Raw genomic sequence first — 21,205 nt, 5'->3', positions numbered from 1 at the left:
CCGAGCAACCTGCGGGGCCACCTCGGGGCAACTTGAGGGCTGGTTTTACTCGTAGCTTGCCTTATTCGGTGTTGCCCTGAGAACAAGATATGTGCAGCTCCTATCGGGATTGTCGGCGCATCGGGCGGCTTTGCTGGTCTTGTTTTACCATTGTCGAAATGTCTTGTAAACTGGGATTCCGAGACTGATCGGGTCTTCCTGGGAGAAGGAATATCCTTCATTGATCGCGAGAGCTTATCATGGGCTAAGTTGGGACACCCCTGCAGGGTATAAACTTTCGAGAGCCGTGCCCGCGGTTATGTGGCAGATGGGAATTTGTTAATGTTCGGTTGTAGATAACTTGACACCAGATTCGAATTAAAACGCATCAACCACGTGTCTAGCCGTGATGGTCTCTTCTCGGCGGAGTCCGGGAAGTGAACACGGTTTTGGGTTATGTTTGATGTAAGTAGGAGTTCAGGATCACCTCTTGATCATTGCTAGTTGACGACCGTTCCTTTGCTTCTCTTCTTGCTCTTATTTGCGTATGTTAGCCACCGTATATGCTTAGTCGCTGCTGCAACCTCACCACTTTACCCCTTCCTTACCCATTAAGATTTGCTAGTCTTGATACCCATGGTAATGGGATTGCTGAGTCCTCATGGCTCACAGATTACTACAACAACAGTTGCAGGTACAGGTTACGCGATGATCATGACGCGAGAGTGATGTTTGCTTGTTTTGGAGTTCTTCTTCTGCTTCTTCTTTGATCAGGGGATAGGTTCCAGGTCGGCAGCCTGGGCTAGCAGTGTGGATGTCGTTTGAGTTTCTGTTTGTGTTTCATCCGTAGTCGGATGGTGCCCTTATGTAAGATGATGTTGTATTCGTGTGGCATTGTATGCCTTATGTATGTATCCCTATCTATTATGTAATGTTGATGTAATGATATCCACCTTGCAAAAGCGTCTTCAAGATGCGCTTCTATCCTTGGTGGGACCTTTGAGTTCCTTTAGGATAGGGTCGCATCTTGGGCGTGACAAGTTGGTATCAGAGCCTCGACCGACCATAGGAGCCCCCTTGATTGTTGGCCGTTGTTGAGTCTAGAAGAAAACTATTTTGAGTCTTAGGATTATATATATCGGAGAGTAGGATTCTTTTTACTCCTCAGCCCCCTTCGTCGCTCTGGTGAGGACTCCTGACGTAGATGTTTTGTCTTTTCTCTCCTCAAATTTCACTAATTTTTTTTAGGATCACGCGGGTATCTTGGGATCGTTCCGATATTCTTATGACGAGAACATTGTTCTTGGTGCCTCCTGACATTTAGGGGTTGTGGCAGTGTCCCGGGGAGTTGAGCTTCGAGGTGTTGTCGTCATAATTTTATCGGTGCAGTTCTGGAATACCTGAGTTTTGTCGACATCGAAAATCTCTTTTATGCAGTTGTTGGTGAGATAACCTCGACGCCACCCAGTACTGGGAGTTCGGGAGTATTGCCATAGCTCGTATAACGGATGCTTTTCGAAGGTTGAGGTACACAATTTCCGGAGTTTTCTTGGTTATGTGTTGACGGATGGATACAACTGGATGTAGGGATTGTTAGTTTGGGTGAGATATATTGCTTCCCCTGTATCCCCAACACCTGATTGCATAACCAGAAAGTTTCAGGAGTTTATAGGTGGGAATTCAAGTAGCTCCTAGAATATCTTTCCCACAGATGCATGATATGGGATTGGGTAAATCTCTATCATATGTATTTGTTCCGGCTTATTCTGCAAGCCAAATCCTTTGTTTTGTTTTATTTGTGGTATTCGAGTTGCTTCGAAGTCAAATGTTGAATCCATACCTTTCCTAAACGGTGTTCTCATATTGCTATGTGAATACTAACCCTTCTTGATCATCGAGGTCGTCATGTTAATTCTTTTCCAACCGGCGTGCTTCTCTTCAAGTGGATTCGATCATTTCAATATTTGCGAGATCAATTCTAAGTTTTTCTCAACGGTGTTTGTTTCATCCGTCCCAAGTTGCCTTTGTTTTCCCGCCCTACCACCCTTTTTCTTCAAGGACTCATATATTTTAATCAAGTATCCATTTATTCATGTGAAGTCTCTTCACTCTGTTTAATCAATGTTCTTATCCGGTGATTTCCCATGAAGATGCTCAACAGTTTCAAGTTCATCATCCTTCATTGTTGTTTCTTCCTCGGTGGATCCAATTCAAGCTTTGTCAAGCATATCCTTTCCCTGTTTCAAATGTTTTCCCATGCCGCTGTATCTCATAATCATTCACCTCTCTTTATTCGTATCTGGAGTGCTAAAGATATCTCAGAAGATTCGTGCTTTCCATCCTTAATCTGTTCAAGCTATTTGGAGATTGTTATCTCATTCAAGCCATTGAATTCTACCGGTGCAATCTCTATTTCAAGCAATCCTTCAATGATGTTTTTTTCGAGTGGGCCCTAACCCACAGGTCTTTTCCTAGGATCTTACCTGACTCTTCTATTTACTCCGGAGCTATTCTCAAATTCGTTTCCAAGTTTGACGTAAGAATGAATTTTCATCAGTCACATGCCTTCTCCAAGGTCGTTTTCAAATTCTTTTCATCTTTGGCTCAACCTTTTTCTTCTTCTTCTTTTCTTTTAATCCTTTCTGGAGTGTCTCAACAATTCATGGTGGTGTTTATCGTCGTCATTCTCGGATTTTGAAGAGCGAAGAAGAGTTCCTCTTAAATCCTTACCCGTTCTTCCAAAGATGCGTAGTTCAAGCTTGATGCCATCCTATCATAGTTGTTTTCGATTGTGAGAATTCTTTTCAACCATCTGGCGCATTTCAGGAGTTGCTTCCTTTCTCGATCATCCGAAGGCCATCATGTCATAATTCTTCATTCTCAGCGTGTAGCTATCGTTCTCCAAATCTTACCGGTGCATCGTTCAAATATCCGCTAATCAGTTCATGATCTCTTCGTTCTCATGTATCTAAATCCCCTCAAGTATCTTCATTCATTTTCCAATTCTTCCCGGTGAATTGTGCCTTTGCTACTTTCATTTCCAATTCATATGGTGGTTCTTTCAACATTCCTCTTCTGTTGTTATCGTATCAATTAATTCGTTCTTTCCAAATCCTACCGGTGGTTTGTTCAAGTTTTCCCAAGTTTTGCGCTATATCTCTTTTAATCCTTTCTACGAGAATAAGTAGTATGCCAAATCCATTATTTGTCATCAATTTAAATTGGTGAAGGATACGCATAACGTAATTCTTATTATTGTTTCATCCAAGTGATCTAGTTTCTTCTTTCCAGAGTTATTCATCATGTCACATTTCTCGGTTCGAGATGCTTCATCATTTTCTTTTTCGGAGTTCCAAGTTTTCCGCATTATCTCGTCGTGAAGCTCCTTCTAAATCATATTTCACCTTGTGTTTTCAAGTTCTCTTTCTTTTTATCATACTTCTATTACCGGAGTTCTTCATGGAGGCTCTACATGATGGTGCATCAAGGATTCCTTTCATTCTCGATTTGTTCTTCAAGATTTCTCTCAAAGTTATGATCCGCCAAGCTATACTCTAAAAATAAACATGGTGCCCAACACATGTTTTGTTTTGAGGAGCTCAACTATTCTTCTTTTGCATTTCGAAGTGCAATTCTTTCTACCTTATCTCTTGAGGTGGTGTTATGTCATTCTTGATAATTTTCCTTCATGTTTCAGGATTCAAAAGTTTTCAAGAGTGACATTTAAATCCATCATTTTCTGTTCGTTCAAGAGATCTTTTCAATCAATCAATCTTTTGTTGGAGTTATATTGGGTTATATTTCACCTACAACCTTCCCTAAGGAATGTAGCTATTTGTGGTGCTTATCAATGATCCAATTTTCCTCCTTCTCTTCTTGGTGAAGAAGTTTTTCATCTCTTTGGTGCTCTCAATCAAATCAATGGTTTCCATTAGCGGCCGGTTGTCACCTCATAATTTTGAGAAGTTTTCCATAAGCCCACTACAAGCTTATTCGTTTTGTTGTTGGTTTTCCTACAATTCCGTTCTAACCATCTTGGAAGGGTGCTTTCCAAGGTCATTGGTGGCAAAAGTTGGCATTTTCTACTCCATTCTGTTATTCCAATGATCTATCTTCTATTCTTTCGTTACGGAGGCATTGTGATGTTGTGCTCTTCACCCATCACCTCGTTTTGTGAGGATCGTGTTCTTTTCTTGCTTATCCATTTAACCAGAGTGTTGTATCATCTCTTCAATATCTTTTCATCTCTTCAAGTCTTGCATCTTTTTTCAACCGGAGTGTTGTCCGAATTTGTTCTCCCTTGTTCCTTGTTTATCTCGTTTCAACCAGAGTGGTTCCAATTCCTTCTTGTCCATTGTACTCGTCATTCATAGCTTTGCAACCTCCAAGGTTCACATGGTGTTCCTTGTTTCTATTTTCTACTACAGTGCTCTCAATTGTGTTCAACTCCGTTGTGTTCTTTCTTTCAACTTTTCAACCTCTCAAGGTTCTTTGGTTTCACTCTTTTGTAAGCAACTTAGTTTACCTCTTATCTTCCTCTTCCTTTTCCCTCCGGTGCCATCCTAGATCTCGGGACGAGATCCTCTCGTAGTGGTGGAGTGTTGTAATGCCCCGGATACAACTTTCCATATTCGTAACTCCAACTCTTGCCTTTTCCGGAGATGCGATATGATATTTCCTTCGTGGTTGGGTTTTTGTCTTTTGTTTTGCATTTTGTTCATGGCGTGCATCTCATCTCATAGCATCATGTGCATCGCATCCATATGTTTTCATAAAACCCGTATCCGTTTGTAGTTGCCGCGTTCCCCCCTTGCCTTCATTATCCCTTTCGAGACCAACTATTCATTGTTGTCCGACCGTTTGACCCTCTTTGCATAGTGCATCGACCCCTCGCGCGCGTCTGAAAGTTGTCCCGAACCCGACCCGGGTTGTCGTCACCGTTGGGTCCGGATCATCCCCAAACGTCCCTAAAACATCTCCGTTTTCTTATTTGGACTCCCTGCCTATTTTATTCTCGACCGTTCGATTGCGATGGAAGGGACGAATTAGCCCCTAAACTAACCTAGCCACTTACTATATATATCAGTCAAAACCCTAATTTCTAGGAGAGCTATCCCATCCTCCAAATCCATCCGCCGCCGCCGCCAGTTTGCCCCTCCTCGATTTGTTCCCTGCCAAACCGATGCCATCCACCTCTCAGCCTACCACCGAGACCACATCCACCTCCTTCCACCTCGGGATCCCCTCCCGATCCAAATCACCAACCACAGCAGCCACAGCTCCTCCCGAGACCAGCCCCTGCTTGACACAGTCGTCCGTCGCGCCGCCGACAACCCACTCGCCGGAGCAAAGCTGCTCCTCTTCCCGACGCCCACCATCCTCGCCTTCTGGGTCCTCCCGTCCCCGAGCACGCGAGCCATCGAAGAGCCCCATCCCTTCCGGCGACCTCCACGCGGCAGCTCGTCGCCGGAGAACACCTCCAGCTCCAGGTCGCCCCTGTTCCCTTCTCCTTTCTTCCTTACTCTGTCCTCATCTCTCTCTCGTTTCTCCCTCTCTCCAAGGACCAACCATGGCGCCCAGTGAAGCTCCTCCTCTGCTTTCTCCTCGAGCCCGCAGCAACAGCGCAGCACCCAAGTGCTCCTCACCTCGCCGGTGTGCCCCGCCTCCATTCCGGCGCTGGGAACGAAACCCCCGCGCCCCGATCTCCTCTGCTTCGCCGTCGTGGCCTCGGATCCGGCCGGTTCCCGCGCGCCCTCGCCCTGCCTCCTCTGCTTTGAACGCCTCCTTGCATCGTCTCCCGCATCGCTAGCGCCTGCTGTTCCCGTTCTTCAGAATCGAGCAGGAGAGCGCTCGCCCGTGCCCGTTGACCGCGTCGCCAGCCAACGCCCCTGGCCCAGCTTCAGCGGCTGCGTGGGTCACCAGCAAGCAGGCCCAATGCCCCCTTCCAGCCTTCCTCTCCAAGCCGACCGGCCTCAAGACCCAATGTGAGCAGCCCAGTCCCAGCCAGATGTAGCCTGTGTTATTTTTTCCCTGCCTGTGAATTTAGTCATTATCCTGTGATTTAATAGTTTTACAGAAAAAACCTCAAACATCATGCATATAATAACTCTTTAACCGTGCATCACATGTAAATAATTTATATATGTAAAATGCTTAGAATTTTGTGTAGATTAATAATATGCTGCTTGCACCCATGTTTAAAATGTTTAAATTGTTGTTTGCATTAATTTGCTTAAATGCCATGCTAAAATGATTTATTTCATAACTAAATAACCGTAGCTCGGTATTAAATAAACTTTATATGTAAATGGGGTAGAAAAATGCCTAGTTTAATATGGTCCACTTTATTTTCCTGTTTAACAACAATAAAATATAGTTTAAGGCAGAACAGTACCAAATTCATAATTTGCATATGAGGATTTTCCGGAATTGTTTTTTTTGTTGTTCAGGCCTCATTTAAACTTGCCTAAGTAGGTAGTTTCATTATGCTTCACCTCTTGCCATGTTTAACAACATTTAATATTGTTGAGTAGCTTAAACGAGATTAAACTAAATATGTGAATGTGGTGTTTTGTCAATATGCAACTCGTTGCATATTGAGCTCCACTTAACTTGTAGTATCGTTTGTTGCACTTTGCCATGCCATGCCTATTTAAACCGGACATGCATCATACTTGATTGTGCATCATGCCATGCTGATGTGATGGTTGTTTACCATGTTGTTTGTTTGTTTCCGGTGTTGCTTCTTAGTTCCGGTAATGTCGCGATTGTGAGGATTCGTTCGACTACGCCCGTTCGTCTTCTTCATGGACTCGTTCTTCTTCCTAGCGGGATTTCAGGCAAGATGACCGTCACCTTGGATCTCATTACTATCATTGCTATGCTAGTTGCTTCGTTCTATCGCTTTGTTGCGCTACCTATCTCTTGTTGTTCAAGCCTCCCAGATTGCCATGTCAGCCTCTAACCTTTTTCACCCTTCCCAGCAAACCGTTGTTTGGCTATGTTACCGCTTTGCTCAGCCCCTCTTATAGCGTTGTTAGTTGCAGGTGAAGTTGAAGATTGCTCCATGGTGGACAGGATTTTGTTGGGATATCACAATATCTCTTATTTAATTAATGCATCTATATACTTGGTAAAGGGTGGAAGACTTGGCCTTATGCCTGGTGTTTTGTTCCACTCTTGCCGCCCTAGTTTCCGTCATACCGGTGTTATGTTCCCGGATTTTGCGTTCCTTACGCGGTTGGGTGATTTATGGGACCCCCTTGACAGTTCGCTTTGAATAAAACTTGTCCAGCAAGGCCCAACCTTGGTTTTACAATTTGCCTCACCACCACCTATACCCTTCTCTTTGGTCGGCCAACCCAAGGGTCATCTTTATTATAGCCCCCCCGGGCCAGTGCTTATCTAAGTGTTGGTCCGAACCGAGCAACCTGCGGGGCCACCTCGGGGCAACTTGAGGGCTGGTTTTACTCGTAGCTTGACTTATCCGGTGTTGCCCTGAGAACGAGATATGTGCAGCTCCTATCGGGATTGTCGGCGCATCGGGCGGCTTTGCTGGTCTTGTTTTACCATTGTCGAAATGTCTTATAAACCGGGATTCCGAGACTGATCGGGTCTTCCTGGGAGAAGGAATATCCTTCGTTGATCGCGAGAGCTTATCATGGGCTAAGTTGGGACACCCCTGCAGGGTATAAACTTTCGAGAGTTGTGCCCGCGGTTATGTGGCAGATGGGAATTTGTTAATGCTCGGTTGTAGATAACTTGACACCAGATTCGAATTAAAACGCATCAACCACGTGTGTAGCTGTGATGGTCTCTTCTCGGCTGAGTCCGGGAAGTGAACACGGTTTTGGGTTATGTTTGACGTAAGTAGGAGTTCAGGATCACCTCTTGATCATTGCTAGTTGACGACCGTTCCTTTGCTTCTCTTCTCGCTCTTATTTGCGTATGTTAGCCACCATATATGCTTAGTCGCTGCTGCAACCTCACCACTTTACCCCTTCCTTACCCATTAAGCTTTGCTAGTCTTGATACCCATGGTAATGGGATTGCTGAGTCCTCGTGGCTCACAGATTACTACAACAACAGTTGCAGGTACAGGTTACGCGATGATCATGATGCGAGAGTGATGTTTGCTTGTTTTGGAGTTCTTCTTCTGCTTCTTCTTCGATCAGGGGATAGGTTCCAGGTCGGCAGCCTTGGCTAGCAGGGTGGATGTCGTTTGAGTTTCTGTTTGTGTTTCATCCGTAGTCAGATGGTGCCCTTATGTAAGATGATGTTGTATTCGTGTGGCATTGTATGCCTTATGTATGTATCCTTATCTATTATGTAATGTTGATGTAATGATATCCACCTTGCAAAAGCGTCTTCAAGATGCGCTTCTATCTTTGGTGGGACCTTTGAGTTCCTTTAGGATAGGGTCGCATCTTGGGCGTGACACCCACCGCGAACCCCGCCTCGCGGTGGTGGCCGTCGTAGTAGTGCTTGGCCAACTGCTGGGCCTGAGCGAGGCGTTGTTGCACCTCCGCAAGCATCTCATCCCGGCTGTGAAGAAGGTCGCTTGCCGCCTCCGTCCTAGCCGTCTCCGGGTCAACCGGCAGGATGGGCGGGGGCGGTCGGCCATAGACCACCTTGAATGGCGTAGCGCGCAGGGCGGAGTGATAAGACGTGTTGTAGTAGCACTCCGCCAATGCTAGCCAGTCCACCCAAGCATGAGGACGACCACCTGTCACACAACGCAAATACATGGCAATCACCTTGTTGACCACCTCGGATTGGCCGTCCGTCTGAGGATGGAAGGCCGTGTTGAGGCAGAGCTTCACGCCCGCCATCTGGAAGAGATCGCGCCAGACATGCCCCATGAACACTAGGTCCCGGTCGCTGACAATCAAAGAGGGAAACCCATGTAGGCGGACGATGCCGTCGAAGAAAGCACGGGCCACGGAGGTGGCGGTGTAGGGATGGCCGAGCGCGATGAAGTGTGCGTACTTGGAGAAGCGGTCGACCACCGTGAGGATGACGGAATTGCCGTCCACCTTGGGGAGGCCCCCGATGAAGTCCATAGAGATATCGACCCAGACCTGAGAGGGCACCTCCAAGGGCTGTAGCAGCCCAGCCGGCCGCTGTGTCTCCGTCTTGTTACGCTGGCACGTAAGACAAGACCTTACCCAGTCTCGGACCAGGGCCCGATCGCCGGGAAGGTAGAAATCGGCACGGAGACGGTGGAGGGTCTTCTGCACGCCCTCGTGGCCGGTCGAGTGTGCCAGCAGTAGAACCGGGTGACGAAGGTCGCTGTGATCCGGCACGAAGAGGCGACGCCCATGCAAGAGCAAGCCATCCGCCAAACACCACGGCTCCTCCAAGTCGCTGTCATCGAGACGCTGCGGAAGGAGCTAAGTGTCCGGCGCCTCTACGGTGGCCCTGTGGATGTCGTCTATGACGGCAAAGGAGGGCCCCGAGCGGACGCAAAGGGCCGTCCTGTCGGTGGTGCCGGCGTCCGTGTCATGGTCGGTGTCGGGGCGGGACAGGGCGTCGACTACGATGTTAAGATGGCCCGAACGATACTCGACGGTGAAGTCGAAGCCAAAGAGCTTACTTATCCACTGGTGCTGCGGCACAGTCGAGAGCCACTGGTCCAGTAAGAACTTGAGGCTGTAGTGATCCGTGCGAATACGAAATGGTCGCCCCCAAAGGTATGGCCGCCATTGGCGCATGGCCTGCACCAAACCAATGAGCTCCCGCTCATAGGCCGCAAGCTTATGATGGCGCGCGGCGAAGGGCCTGCTGAAGAACGCAAGCGGACCGTTGCCCTGATGGAGGACGACGCTAAACCCCACACGGGAGGCATCGCAGTCCATCATGAACGGACGGTCGAAGTTGGGCATCTGGAGGACGGGACCCGTCGTGAGGGCCCTCTAGAGGGCCTCAAACGCCTCAGTGGCCTCCGCATCCCAGGCGAAGGCGTCACATCGCAACAGGCGTGTGAGTGGAGACGTGATGATGCCGAACTCCCGGATAAATTTCCGGTAGTACACGACGAGGCCCAAGAAGCCACGGAGAGCCCACGGTGAGTGCGGCGTCGGCCTGTCCACCAAGACCGCCACCTTGTCGGCGTCCATAGCATCACCCTCGGCCGAGAAGACGTGGCCAAGGTGTTGGAAATATGCCCTAAAGGCAATAATAAATTGGTTATTATTATTATATTTCCTTGTTCATGATAATCGTTTGTTATCCATGCTATAATTGTATTGATAGGAAACTCAGATACATGTGTGGGTACATAGACAACACCATGTCCCTAGTAAGCCTCTAGTTGACTAGCTCGTTGATCAATAGATGGTTACGGTTTCCTGACCATGGACATTGGATGTCGTTGATAACGGGATCACATCATTAGGAGAATGATGTGATGGACAAGACCCAATCCTAAGCCTAGCACAAAGATCGTAGTTCGTATGCTAAAGCTTTTCTAATGTCAAGTATCTTTTCCTTAGGCCATGAGATTGTGCAACTCCCGGATACCGTAGGAATGCTTTGGGTGTACCAAACGTCACAACGTAACTGGGTGGCTATAAAGGTGCACTACAGGTATCTCCGAAAGTGTCTGTTGGGTTGGCACGACTTGAGACTAGGATTTGTCACTCCGTGTAAACGGAGAGGTATCTCTGGGCCCACTCGGTAGGACATCATCATAATGTGCACAATGTGACCAAGGGGTTGATCACGGGATGATGTGTTAAGGAACGAGTAAAGAGACTTGCCGGTAACGAGATTGAACAAGGTATCGGGATACCGACGATCGAATCTCGGGCAAGTACAATACCGCTAGACAAAGGGAATTGTATACGGGATTGATTGAATCCTTGACATCGTGGTTCATCCAATGAGATCATCGTGGAACATGTGGGAGCCAACATGGGTATCCAGATCCCGCTGTTGGTTATTGACCGGAGAACGTCTCGGTCATGTCTGCATGATTCCCGAACCCGTAGGGTCTACACACTTAAGGTTCGATGATGCTAGGGTTATAAAGGAAGTTTGTATGTGGTTACTGAATGTTGTTCGGAGTCCCGGATGATATCCCGGACGTCACGAGGAGTTCCGGAATGGTCCGGAGGTAAAGAATTATATATGGGAAGTCCTGTTTTGGTCACCGGAAAAGTTTCGGGTTTTATCGGTAATGTACCGGGACCACCGGGAGGGTCCCGGGGGTCCACCAAGTGGGGCCACCATCCTCGGAGGGCTGCATGGGCCAAGTGTTGGAGGGGACCAGCCCCAGGTGGGCTGGTGCGCCCCCCTCAAGAGGCCCATGCGCCAAGAGATAAGGGAAAGGGAGAGTCCTAAAAGGGGAAGGCACCTCCTAGGTGCCTTAGGGAGGATGGACTCCTCCGTGGCCGCACCCTTCCTTGTAGGAAGGGCCAAGGCTGAGCCCCCCTCTCCCTTGCCCCTATATATAGTGGAGGGGAGGGAGGGCAGCCGCACCTGAGTCCCTGGCGCCTCCCTCCCTCCCGTGACACCTCCTCCTCTCCCGCAGGTGCTTGGCGAAGCCCTGCAGGATTGCCACGCTCCTCCACCACCACCACGCCGTTGTGCTGCTGCTGGATGGAGTCTTCCTCAACCTCTCCCTCTCTCCTTGCTGGATCAAGGCATGGGAGACGTCACCGGGCTGTACGTGTGTTGAACGCGGAGGTGCCGTCCGTTCGGCACTTGGATCTCCGGTGATTTGGATCACGACGAGTACGACTCCTTCAACCCCGTTCTCTTGAACGCTTCCACTTAGCGATCTACAAGGGTATGTAGATGCACTCTCCTTCCCCTCGTTGCTGGTTTCTCCATAGATAGATCTTGGTGACACGTAGGAAAATTTTGAATTTCTGCTACGTTCCCCAACAGTGGTATCAGAGCTAGGTCTATTGCGTAGATTCTTTGCACGAGTAGAACACAAAGTAGTTGTGGGCGTTGATTTTGTTCAATATGCTTAACGTTACTAGTCCAATCTTGTTTCGACGGTATTGTGGGATGAAGCGGCCTGGACCGACCTTACACGTACACTTACATGAGACAGGTTCCACCGACTGACATGCACTTGGTGCATAAGGTGGCTAGCGGGTGCCAGTCTCTCCCACTTTAGTCGGAACGGATTCGATGAAAAGGGTCCTTATGAAGGGTAAATAGCAATTGGCATATCACGTTGTGGTTTTGTGTGGGTAAGAAACGTTCTTGCTAGAAACCCATAGCAGCCACGTAAAACATGCAAACAACAATTAGAGGACGTCTAACTTGTTTTTGCAGGGTATGCTATGTGATGTGATATGGCAATGAAGAATGTGATGAATGATATGTGATGTATGAGATTGATCATGTTCTTGTAATAGGAATCACGACTTGCATGTCGATGAGTATGACAACCGGCAGGAGCCATAGGAGTTGTCTTTATTTATTGTATGACCTGCGTGTCATTGAACAACGCCATGTAATTACTTTACTTTATTGCTAATCGGTAGCCATAGTAGTAGAAGTAATAAATTGGCGAGACAACTTCATGGAGACACGATGATGGAGATCATGGTGTCATGCCGGTGACGACGATGATCATGGAGCCCCAAAGATGGAGATCAAAAGGAGCAAAATGGTATTGGCCATATCATGTCACTATTTGATTGCATGTGATGTTTATCATGTTTATGCATCTTATTTGCTTAGGACGACGGTAGTAATAAGATGATCCCTCATTAAAATTTCAAGAAAGTGTGCTCCCTAACTGTGCACCATTGCGAAAGTTCGTCATTTCGAAGCACCACGTGATGATCGGGTGTGATAGATTCTTACGTTCACATACAACGGGTGTAAGCCAGATTTACACACGCGAAACACTTAGGTTAACTTGACGAGCCTAGCATGTACAAACATGGCCTCAGAACACAAGAGACCGAAAGGTCGAGCATGAGTCATATAGTAGATACGATCAACATGAAGATGTTCACCGATGATGGCTAGTCCGTCTCACGTGATGATCGGACACGGCCTAGTTGACTCGGATCATGTAATCACTTAGATGACTAGAGGGATGTCTATCTGAGTGGGAGTTCATGAGATGAACTTAATTATCCCGAACATAGTCAAAAGATCTTTGCAAATTATGTCGTAAGCTCGCGCTTTAGTTCCACTGTTTAGATATGTTCCTAGAGAAAATATAGTTGAAAATTGACAATAGCGATTATGCGGACAGAAGAAAGCTTATGTCCTTAATGCACCGCTCAGTGTGCTGAACCCCAAACGTCGTCTGTGGATGTTGCGAACATCGGATATACACGTTTTGATAACTACGTGATAGTTCAGTTAAACGGTTTAGAGTTGAGGCACCAAAGACGCGTTTCGAAACGTCGCGGAACATATGAGATGTTTCGAGGGCTGAAATTGGGATTTCAGGCTCGTGCCCACGTCAAGAGGTATAAGACCTCCGACAATTTTCTTAGCCTGCAAACTAAGGGAGAAATGCTCAATCGTTGATCTTGTGCTCAGATTGTCTGAGTGCAACAATCACTTGAATCGAGTGGGAGTTGATCTTCCTGATGAGATAGTGATGTTTCTCCAAAGTCATTGCCACCAAGCTGCTAGAAGCTTCGTGATGAACTATAACATATCAGGGATAGATATGATGATCCTTGAGCTATTCGCAATGTTCGACACCGCGAATGTAGAAATCAAGAAGGAGCATCAATTGTTGGTGGTTAGTGAAACCACTAGTTTCAAGAAGGGCAAGGGCAAGAAGGGGTACTTCATGAAACGGCAAATCAGTTGCTGCTCCAGTGAAGAAACCCAGGGTTGAACCCAAACCCGAGACTAAGTGCTTCTGTAATGAGAGGAACGAACACTGAAGCAGAACCACCCTGGATACTTGGTAGATAAGAAGGTAGGCAAGGTCGATAGAATTATATTGGATATACATTATGTTAATGTGTACTTTACTAGTACTCCTAGTAGCACCAGGGTATTAAGATACCGGTTCGGTTGCTAAGTGTTAGTAACTCGAAATAAAAGAGCTAGGGAATAAACGGAGACTAGCTAAAGGTGAGCTGACGATATGTGTTGGAAGTGTTTCCAAGTTTGATGTGATCAAACATCGCACGCTCCCTCTACCATCAAGATTAGTGTTAAACAAGAATAATTGTCATTTGGTGTTTGCGTTGAGCATAGACATGATTGGATTATGTCTATCGCAATACGGTTATTCATTTAAGGAGAATAATGGTTACTCTATTTATTTGAATAATACCTTCAATGGTCTTGCACCTAAAGGAACGGTTTATTGAATCTCGAGCGTAGTAATAACATTTTCATGCCAAAAGATATAAGATAGTAATGATAGTACCACTTACTTGTGGCACTGCCATGTAAGTCATATTGGTGTAAAACGCATGAAGAAGCTCCATGTTGATGGATCTTTGGACTCACTCGTTTTTGAAAAGTTTGAGACATGCGGACCATTTCTATTGGTGTATACGCATGAAGAAACTCCATGCAGATGGATCGTTTGGACTCACTTGATTTTGAATCACTTGAGATATGCAAATCATACCACATGGGCAAGATGACTGAAAAGCCTCGTTTTCAGTAAGATGGAACAAGATAGCAACTTGTTGGAAGTAACACATTTTGATGTGTGCAGTCCAATGAGTGTTGAGGCATGCAATGAATATCGTTATGTTCTTACTTCACAGATGATTCGAGTAGATGTTGAGTATATTTACTTGATGAAACACAAATCTGAATTATTGAATGGTTCAAGTAATTTCAGAGTGAAGTTAAAGATCATCATGACAAGAGGATAAAATGTCTATGATATGATCATAGAGATGAGTATCTGAGTTACGAGCTTTGGCACGCAATTAAGACATTGTGGAAATTGTTTCACAATAAATACCGCCTGGAACACCATAGTGTGATGGTGTGTCCGAACATCATAGTTGCACCCTATTAGATATGGTGCGTACCATGATGTCTCTTATTGAATTACCACTATCGTTCATGGGTTAGGCATTAGAGACAACCGCACTCACTTTAATAGGGCACCACATAATTCCATTGAGACGACACTGTTTGAACTATGGTTTGGAGAAACCTAAGTTGTCGTTTCTTAAAAGTTTGGGGCTGCGACGCTTATGTGAAAAAAAATTCATCGTGATAAGCTCGAACCCAAAACGGATAAATACATCTTCATAGGACACCCAAAACAGTTGGGTATACCTCCTATCTCAGATCCGGAAGCAAAAGTAATTGTTTCTAGAAACGGGTCCTTTCTCGAGGAAAAGTTTCTCTTGAAAGAATTGAGTGGGAGGATGGTGGAGACTTAATGAGGTTATTGAACCATCACTTCAACCAGTGTGTAGCAGGGCACAGGAAGTTGTTCATGTGGTACCTACACCAATTGAAGTGGAAGTTGATGATAGTGATCATGATGCTTCAGATCAAGTCACTACCGGACCTCGTAGGTTGACAAGGACACTGCTTCAGAGTGGTACATGATCCTGTCTTAGAGGTCATGTTGCTAGACAATGATGAACCTACGAGCTATGGAGAAGCGATGGTGGGCCCGGATTCTGACGAATGGCTCGAGGCCATAACATCCGAGAGAGGATCCATGACTTTGGAAGAAATACTTGATGGTCGTAAGGACGTTGGGTAAAGATGGATTTTAAAAGGAAGACAAACAATGATGGTAAGTATCACCATTAAGAAAGCTCGACTTGTCGTTAAAGATATTTTCTGACAAGTTCAAGGAGTTGACTACGGTGAGGCTTTCTCACTCGTAGAGATGCTAAGAGTCTGTTGGAATTGGATTAGCAGTTACTGCATTATTTATGAAATCTTGCATATAGGATGTCAAAACATTGTTTCCTTGACAGTTTTCTTGAGGAAAGGTTGTATGTGATACAACCAGAAGGTTTTTTGACAATCCTGAAAGACGCTAACAAGTATGCAAAGCTCCAGCAATCCTTCTAAGGACTGGAGTAAGCATCTCGGAGTTGGAATGTACGCTTTGATGAGATGATCAAGGATTTTGGGTCTATACAAGGTTTATGAGAAACTTGTATTTCCAAAGAAGTGAGTGGGAGCACTATAGAATTTCTGATGAGTATATGTTGTTGACATATTGTTGGTCAGAAATGATGTAGAATTTCTGGAAAGCATATAGGGTTGTTTGAAAAGTGTTTTTCAATGGAAAACCTGGATTAGGCTACTTGAACAATAAGCATCAAGATCTATAAGATAGATCAAAATGTTTAATAATACTTTCAAATGAGCACATACCTTGACATAATCTTGAAGGTGTTCAAGATGGATCAGTCAAAGAAGGAGTTCTTGCCTGAGTTGTAAGGTATGAAGTTAAGAGTTAAAGCTCGACCACGGCAGAAAAGAGAGAAAGGACGAAGGTCGTCCCCTATGCCTTAGACATAGGCTCTACAGTATGATATGCTGTGTACCGCACCTGATGTGTGCCTTGCTACATATCTGGCAAGAGGGTACAAAGGTGATCAAGGAGTGGATCACCAGATAGCGGTCAAAATTATCCTTAGAGGAATAAGGATATGTTTCTCGGTTATGGAGGTGATAAAGAGTTCGAAGTAAAGAGTTGCGTCGATGCAAGCTTAACACCTATCCGGATAGCTCTAAGTAGAGATACTAGATACGTATAATGGAGCAACAATCAGAATAGCTCCAAGTGGAACGTGGTAGCAGCATCTACGAGATGACATAAAGTTTTGCGAAATACATAGGGATCTGAATATTGCAGACCCGTTGACTAAAAGCTCTCTCACAAGCAAAACATGATCAAACCCCAGAACTCATTGAGTCTTAATCACATGATGATGTGAACTATTTTAGCGACACTAGTAAACTCTTTGGATGTTGGTCACATGACGATGTGACCTGTGAGTGTTAATCACATGGCGATATGAACTAGATTATTGACTCTAGTGCAAGTGGGAGACTGTTGGAAATATGCCCTAGAGGCAATAATAAATTGGTTATTATTATTATATTTCCTTGTTCATGATAATCATTTATTATCCATGCTATAATTGTATTGATAGGAAACTCAGATACATGTGTGGGTACATAGACAACACCATGTCCCTAGTAAGCCTCTAGTTGACTAGCTCGTTGATCAACAGATGGTTACAGTTTCCTGACCATGGACATTGGATGTCCTTGATAACGGGATCACATCATTAGGAGAATGATGTGATGGACAAGACCCAATCCTAAGCCTATCACAAAGATCGTAGTTCGTATGCTCAAGCTTTTCTAATGTCAAGTATCTTTTCCTTAGACCATGAGATTGTGCAACTCCCGGATACCGTAGGAATGCTTTGGGTGTACCAAACGTCACAACATAACTGGGTGGCTATAAAGGTGCACTACAGGTATCTCCGAAAGTGTCTGTTGGGTTGGCACGAATCGAGACTGGGATTTGTCACTTCGTGTAAACGGAGAGGTATCTTTGGGCCCACTCGGTAGGACATCATCATAATGTGCACAATGTGACCAAGGGGTTGATCACAGGATGATGTGTTACGGAACGAGTAAAGAGACTTGCCGGTAACGAGATTGAACAAGGTATCGGGATACCGACGATCGAATCTCGGGCAAGTACAATACCGCTAGACAAAGGGAATTGTATACGGGATTGATTGAATCCTTGACATCGTGGTTCATCCGATGAGATCATCATGGAACATGTGGGAGCCAACATGGGTATCCATATCCCGCTGTTGGTTATTGACCGGAGAACGTCTCGGTCATGTCTGCATGATTCCCGAACCCGTAGGGTCTACACACTTAAGGTTCGATGACGCTAGGGTTATAAAGGAAGTTTGTATGTGGTTACCGAATGTTGTTCGGAGTCCCGGATGAGATCTCGGACGTCACGAGGAGTTCCGGAATGGTCCGGAGGTAAAGAATTATATATGGGAAGTCCTGTTTTGGTCACCGGAAAAGTTTCGGGTTTTATCGGTAATGTACCGGGACCACCGGGAGGGTCCCGGGGGTCCACCAAGTGGGGCCACCATCCTCGGAGGGCTGCATGGGCCAAGTGTTGGAGGGGACCAGCCCCAGGTGGGCTGGTGCGCCCCCCTCAAGAGGCCCATGCGCCAAGAGATAAGGGAAAGGGAGAGTCCTAAAAGGGGAAGGCACCTCCTAGGTGCCTTAGGGAGGATGGACTCCTCCCTGGCCGCACCCTTCCTTGGAGGAAGGGCCAAGGCTGCGCCCCCCCTCTCCCTTGCCCCTATATATAGTGGAGGGGAGGGAGGGCAGCCACACCTGAGTCCCTGGCGCCTCCCTCCCTCCCGTGACACCTCCTCCTCTCCCGCAGGTGCTTGGCGAAGCCCTACAGGATTGCCACGCTCCTCCACCACCACCACGCCATTGTGCTGCTGCTGGATGGAGTCTTCCTCAACCTCTCCCTCTCTCCTTGCTGGATCAAGGCATGGGAGACGTCACCGGGCTGTACGTGTGTTGAACGCGGAGGTGCCGTCCGTTCGGCAGTAGGATCTCCGGTGATTTGGATCACAACGAGTACGACTCCTTCAACCCCGTTCTCTTGAACGCTTCCGCTTAGCGATCTACAAGGGTATGTAGATGCACTCTCCTTCCCCTCGTTGCTGGTTTCTCCATAGATAGATCTTGGTGACACGTAGGAAAAGTTTGAATTTCTGCTACATTCCCCAACACAAGGTAGGCGACTGAAGGCGTGCCGAACGAGCACTTCGAGCGCTTATGATGAAGATGGTGAGCTCGAAGCTCGTTGAAGACGATGGCGATGTGCTGAAGGTGCTCCGCCCATGAGGCGTTGTAGATAAGAATGTCATCAAAGAAAACAAGCACAAACCGACGCAAGTAGGGGCGGAGGATGTCGTTCATGAAGGCCAGGAAGGACGCCGGGGCATTGGAGAGGCCAAAAAGCATCACCAAGAACTCGAAGTGGCCGTGATGAGTCCAAAATGCTGTTTTTGCGACATCGTCTGGGTGCATCCGCACCTGGTGGTAGCCCGAATGGAGGTCGAGCTTGGTGAAGAAGCGCGCCCCATGTAGCTCGTCCAGGAGCTCGTCGATGACCGGAATAGGAAATTTGTCCTTGAGCGTCTGGGCGTTAAGGGCATGGTAGCCGATGCAGAAGTGCCATGTGTCGTCCGACTTACGGGCGAGGAGGACCGGCGCTGAAAACGGCGAAGTAGAGATTCGGATGATGCCCAAGGCGAGCATGAGCGCGCACTGCCGCTCCAGCTCATCCTTCTGCAGCTGGGGGTAGCGGTAGGGGCGCACCGCCACCGGTGCCGTGCCTGGCAGGAGATGAATGCGGTGATCATACACCCGGGCTGGCGGAAGACCCTGAGGCTCGTCGAAGAGGTTGCGGTGCTGCTGTAGAAGATGATCCAACAAAGGGTGCTCGGGCCCTGCAGCAGTCGCGGCCAGCTGCATCTGCGGCGCTGCCGGTGAGGCGCCACCCACGCCCTCCCACTAGACGCGGTACCCCTGGCGCCAGAAGGTCATTGTCAGGGCGTCGAAGTCCCATAGGATGGTTCCGAGGGTCCGCAAGAAGTCGACGCCGAGGATGAAGTCGAAGCAGCCCAAGTCGATGCCGGCGCATGTGATGGTGAAGTGCTCATCGCCGATGATGATGGGCACGTTTCACGCCAACCCGTGGCAGCAGAGTTGGTCGCCGTTAGCCACGGTGACCCGGAGTTGCTCCCCTCCCGTCGGCTGTAGCGCTAAGCGGTGCATGATCGCCTCGGGCAGGAAGTTATGCGTGGAGCCCGTATCCAGGAGGGCCACCAGGCGCTCGCCGTAGATCATCACCGGCAAGAGCATAGTCCGCTCGTCTCGGATGCCCGCGAGTGCATGGAAGGAGACCACCAGAGTCGTTGCCAGAGCGGCCATCGGTGCGACCTCCGTAGCAACTGGGGCGGACAAGTCGCCGAGCCCCTCGGCGGCCGTATCCTCCTCGACGTAGTCAACTGCCTCCAAGTAGAAGACTCGCGGGCATACATGGCCTGACATGTAGGGTTCATCGCAGTTATAGCAAACCCCCTGGCAGCAGCGCTCGAGCTGCTCGGTCAGGGTAAGCCGGCGGAAGGGTCGCGTCGTGACCGGAATGGTAGTCATTGGAGCGGCCGAAGGTGGGAGGCCCGGCACAGGTGGTGCCAGGGGCGGCCTGGCTGGCTGGCGGCCCCCACCGAGACGGTGCCGCCTGCTGCAGGGCCTGCGTGCGACGCTCGAAGGCGTGGGCGTAGTACATCGCCGTCTGGAGGTCCTAGGGTCCCTGAAGCACCACGTCCACATGGATATGATCCGGTAGACCGCCGACGAAGAGCACGGCCCGCTGATGATCCGTCACGCCGGGCGCGTGGCACGCCAAGGCCTGGAAGCGATCAGCGAAGTCCTGCACCGTGAAGGTGAAGGGGAGGCGGCCTAGCTCCGCCAGCCGGCTCCCGTGCATTGGCGGCCCGAAGCGAAGGAGGTAGAGCTCGCGAAATCGCTCCCATGGGGGCATGCCGCCCTTGTCCTGCTCGAGGGCGTAATACCATGTCTGTGCGGCGCCCCGAAGGTGATATGAGGCGAGCCAGGTGCGGTCCGACGCTAGTGTACGTTGCCCCCAGAAAAACTGCTCACATTGATTCAGCCAGTTGAGGGGATCCTCGGTGCCGTCGTAAGTGGCGAAGTCGAGCTTGGCGAAACGCGGCGGTGTATGAGTATGACCGCCGTGGGAGTACGGCGCGTCGGTACGGAGCAGCGAGGGGGGCGGCGCCGGTTCGGTGGACACAGGGGCCCCACCATGGAATGGCTGCTCGTCAAGGCCAGCGTAGTGGCCGGCGGCGCTGGAGGACCTGCCGTACAGTAGGGTGGGTTCCGAGGTCATCGTGTAGACCGGCTGCGGCGACGACCCGGACAACCAGGCCGGTAGGGGTGATAGCGAGGGCGGAAACCTGACTTGGTGGATCGGGACTCTAGTCGGCGCGGTCGTAGCCGGCCTGGAGCTGGTCGGCGGTGGCGCCTGGAGCTGCTGCTGCTGCAGCGGGGCGACGGGCGTAGTGGGGCCTTCCAGGGCCTGCGCCGGCCATGGCAACCAGGGCGGGGTGGTGGTGGGGGCCGGCGGCAGCTGTTGCTGGGGCTGTAGCGGCCCGGCGATCGCGGCGGAGGACGCCAGGTGGAGCGGCTGCCATGG

At 48.4% G+C, this 21,205-nt stretch overlaps 1 protein-coding gene across 1 annotated transcript; it reads right to left on the bottom strand.

Moving 5' to 3' along the window:
- Positions 1 to 19,671: 19,671 nt before the first annotated feature.
- LOC119279628 lies at positions 19,672 to 20,899 on the bottom strand. Its single transcript, XM_037560809.1, has 2 exons — positions 20,315 to 20,899; positions 19,672 to 20,001 (listed from the first exon to the last, which is right to left on the bottom strand). The coding sequence occupies exons 1-2, from the start codon at positions 20,897 to 20,899 to the stop codon at positions 19,672 to 19,674; spliced, it is 915 nt and encodes a 304-aa protein (XP_037416706.1).
- Between the last annotated feature and the right edge of the window lie 306 nt (positions 20,900 to 21,205).

The sequence above is a fragment of the Triticum dicoccoides genome, chromosome 3B, assembly GCF_002162155.2.
Source record: "Triticum dicoccoides isolate Atlit2015 ecotype Zavitan chromosome 3B, WEW_v2.0, whole genome shotgun sequence".
Classification (NCBI taxonomy): domain Eukaryota; kingdom Viridiplantae; phylum Streptophyta; class Magnoliopsida; order Poales; family Poaceae; genus Triticum; species Triticum dicoccoides.
Note: the sequence above shows the minus strand (reverse complement) of the source record. Positions and strands in the feature narration are given on the sequence as shown.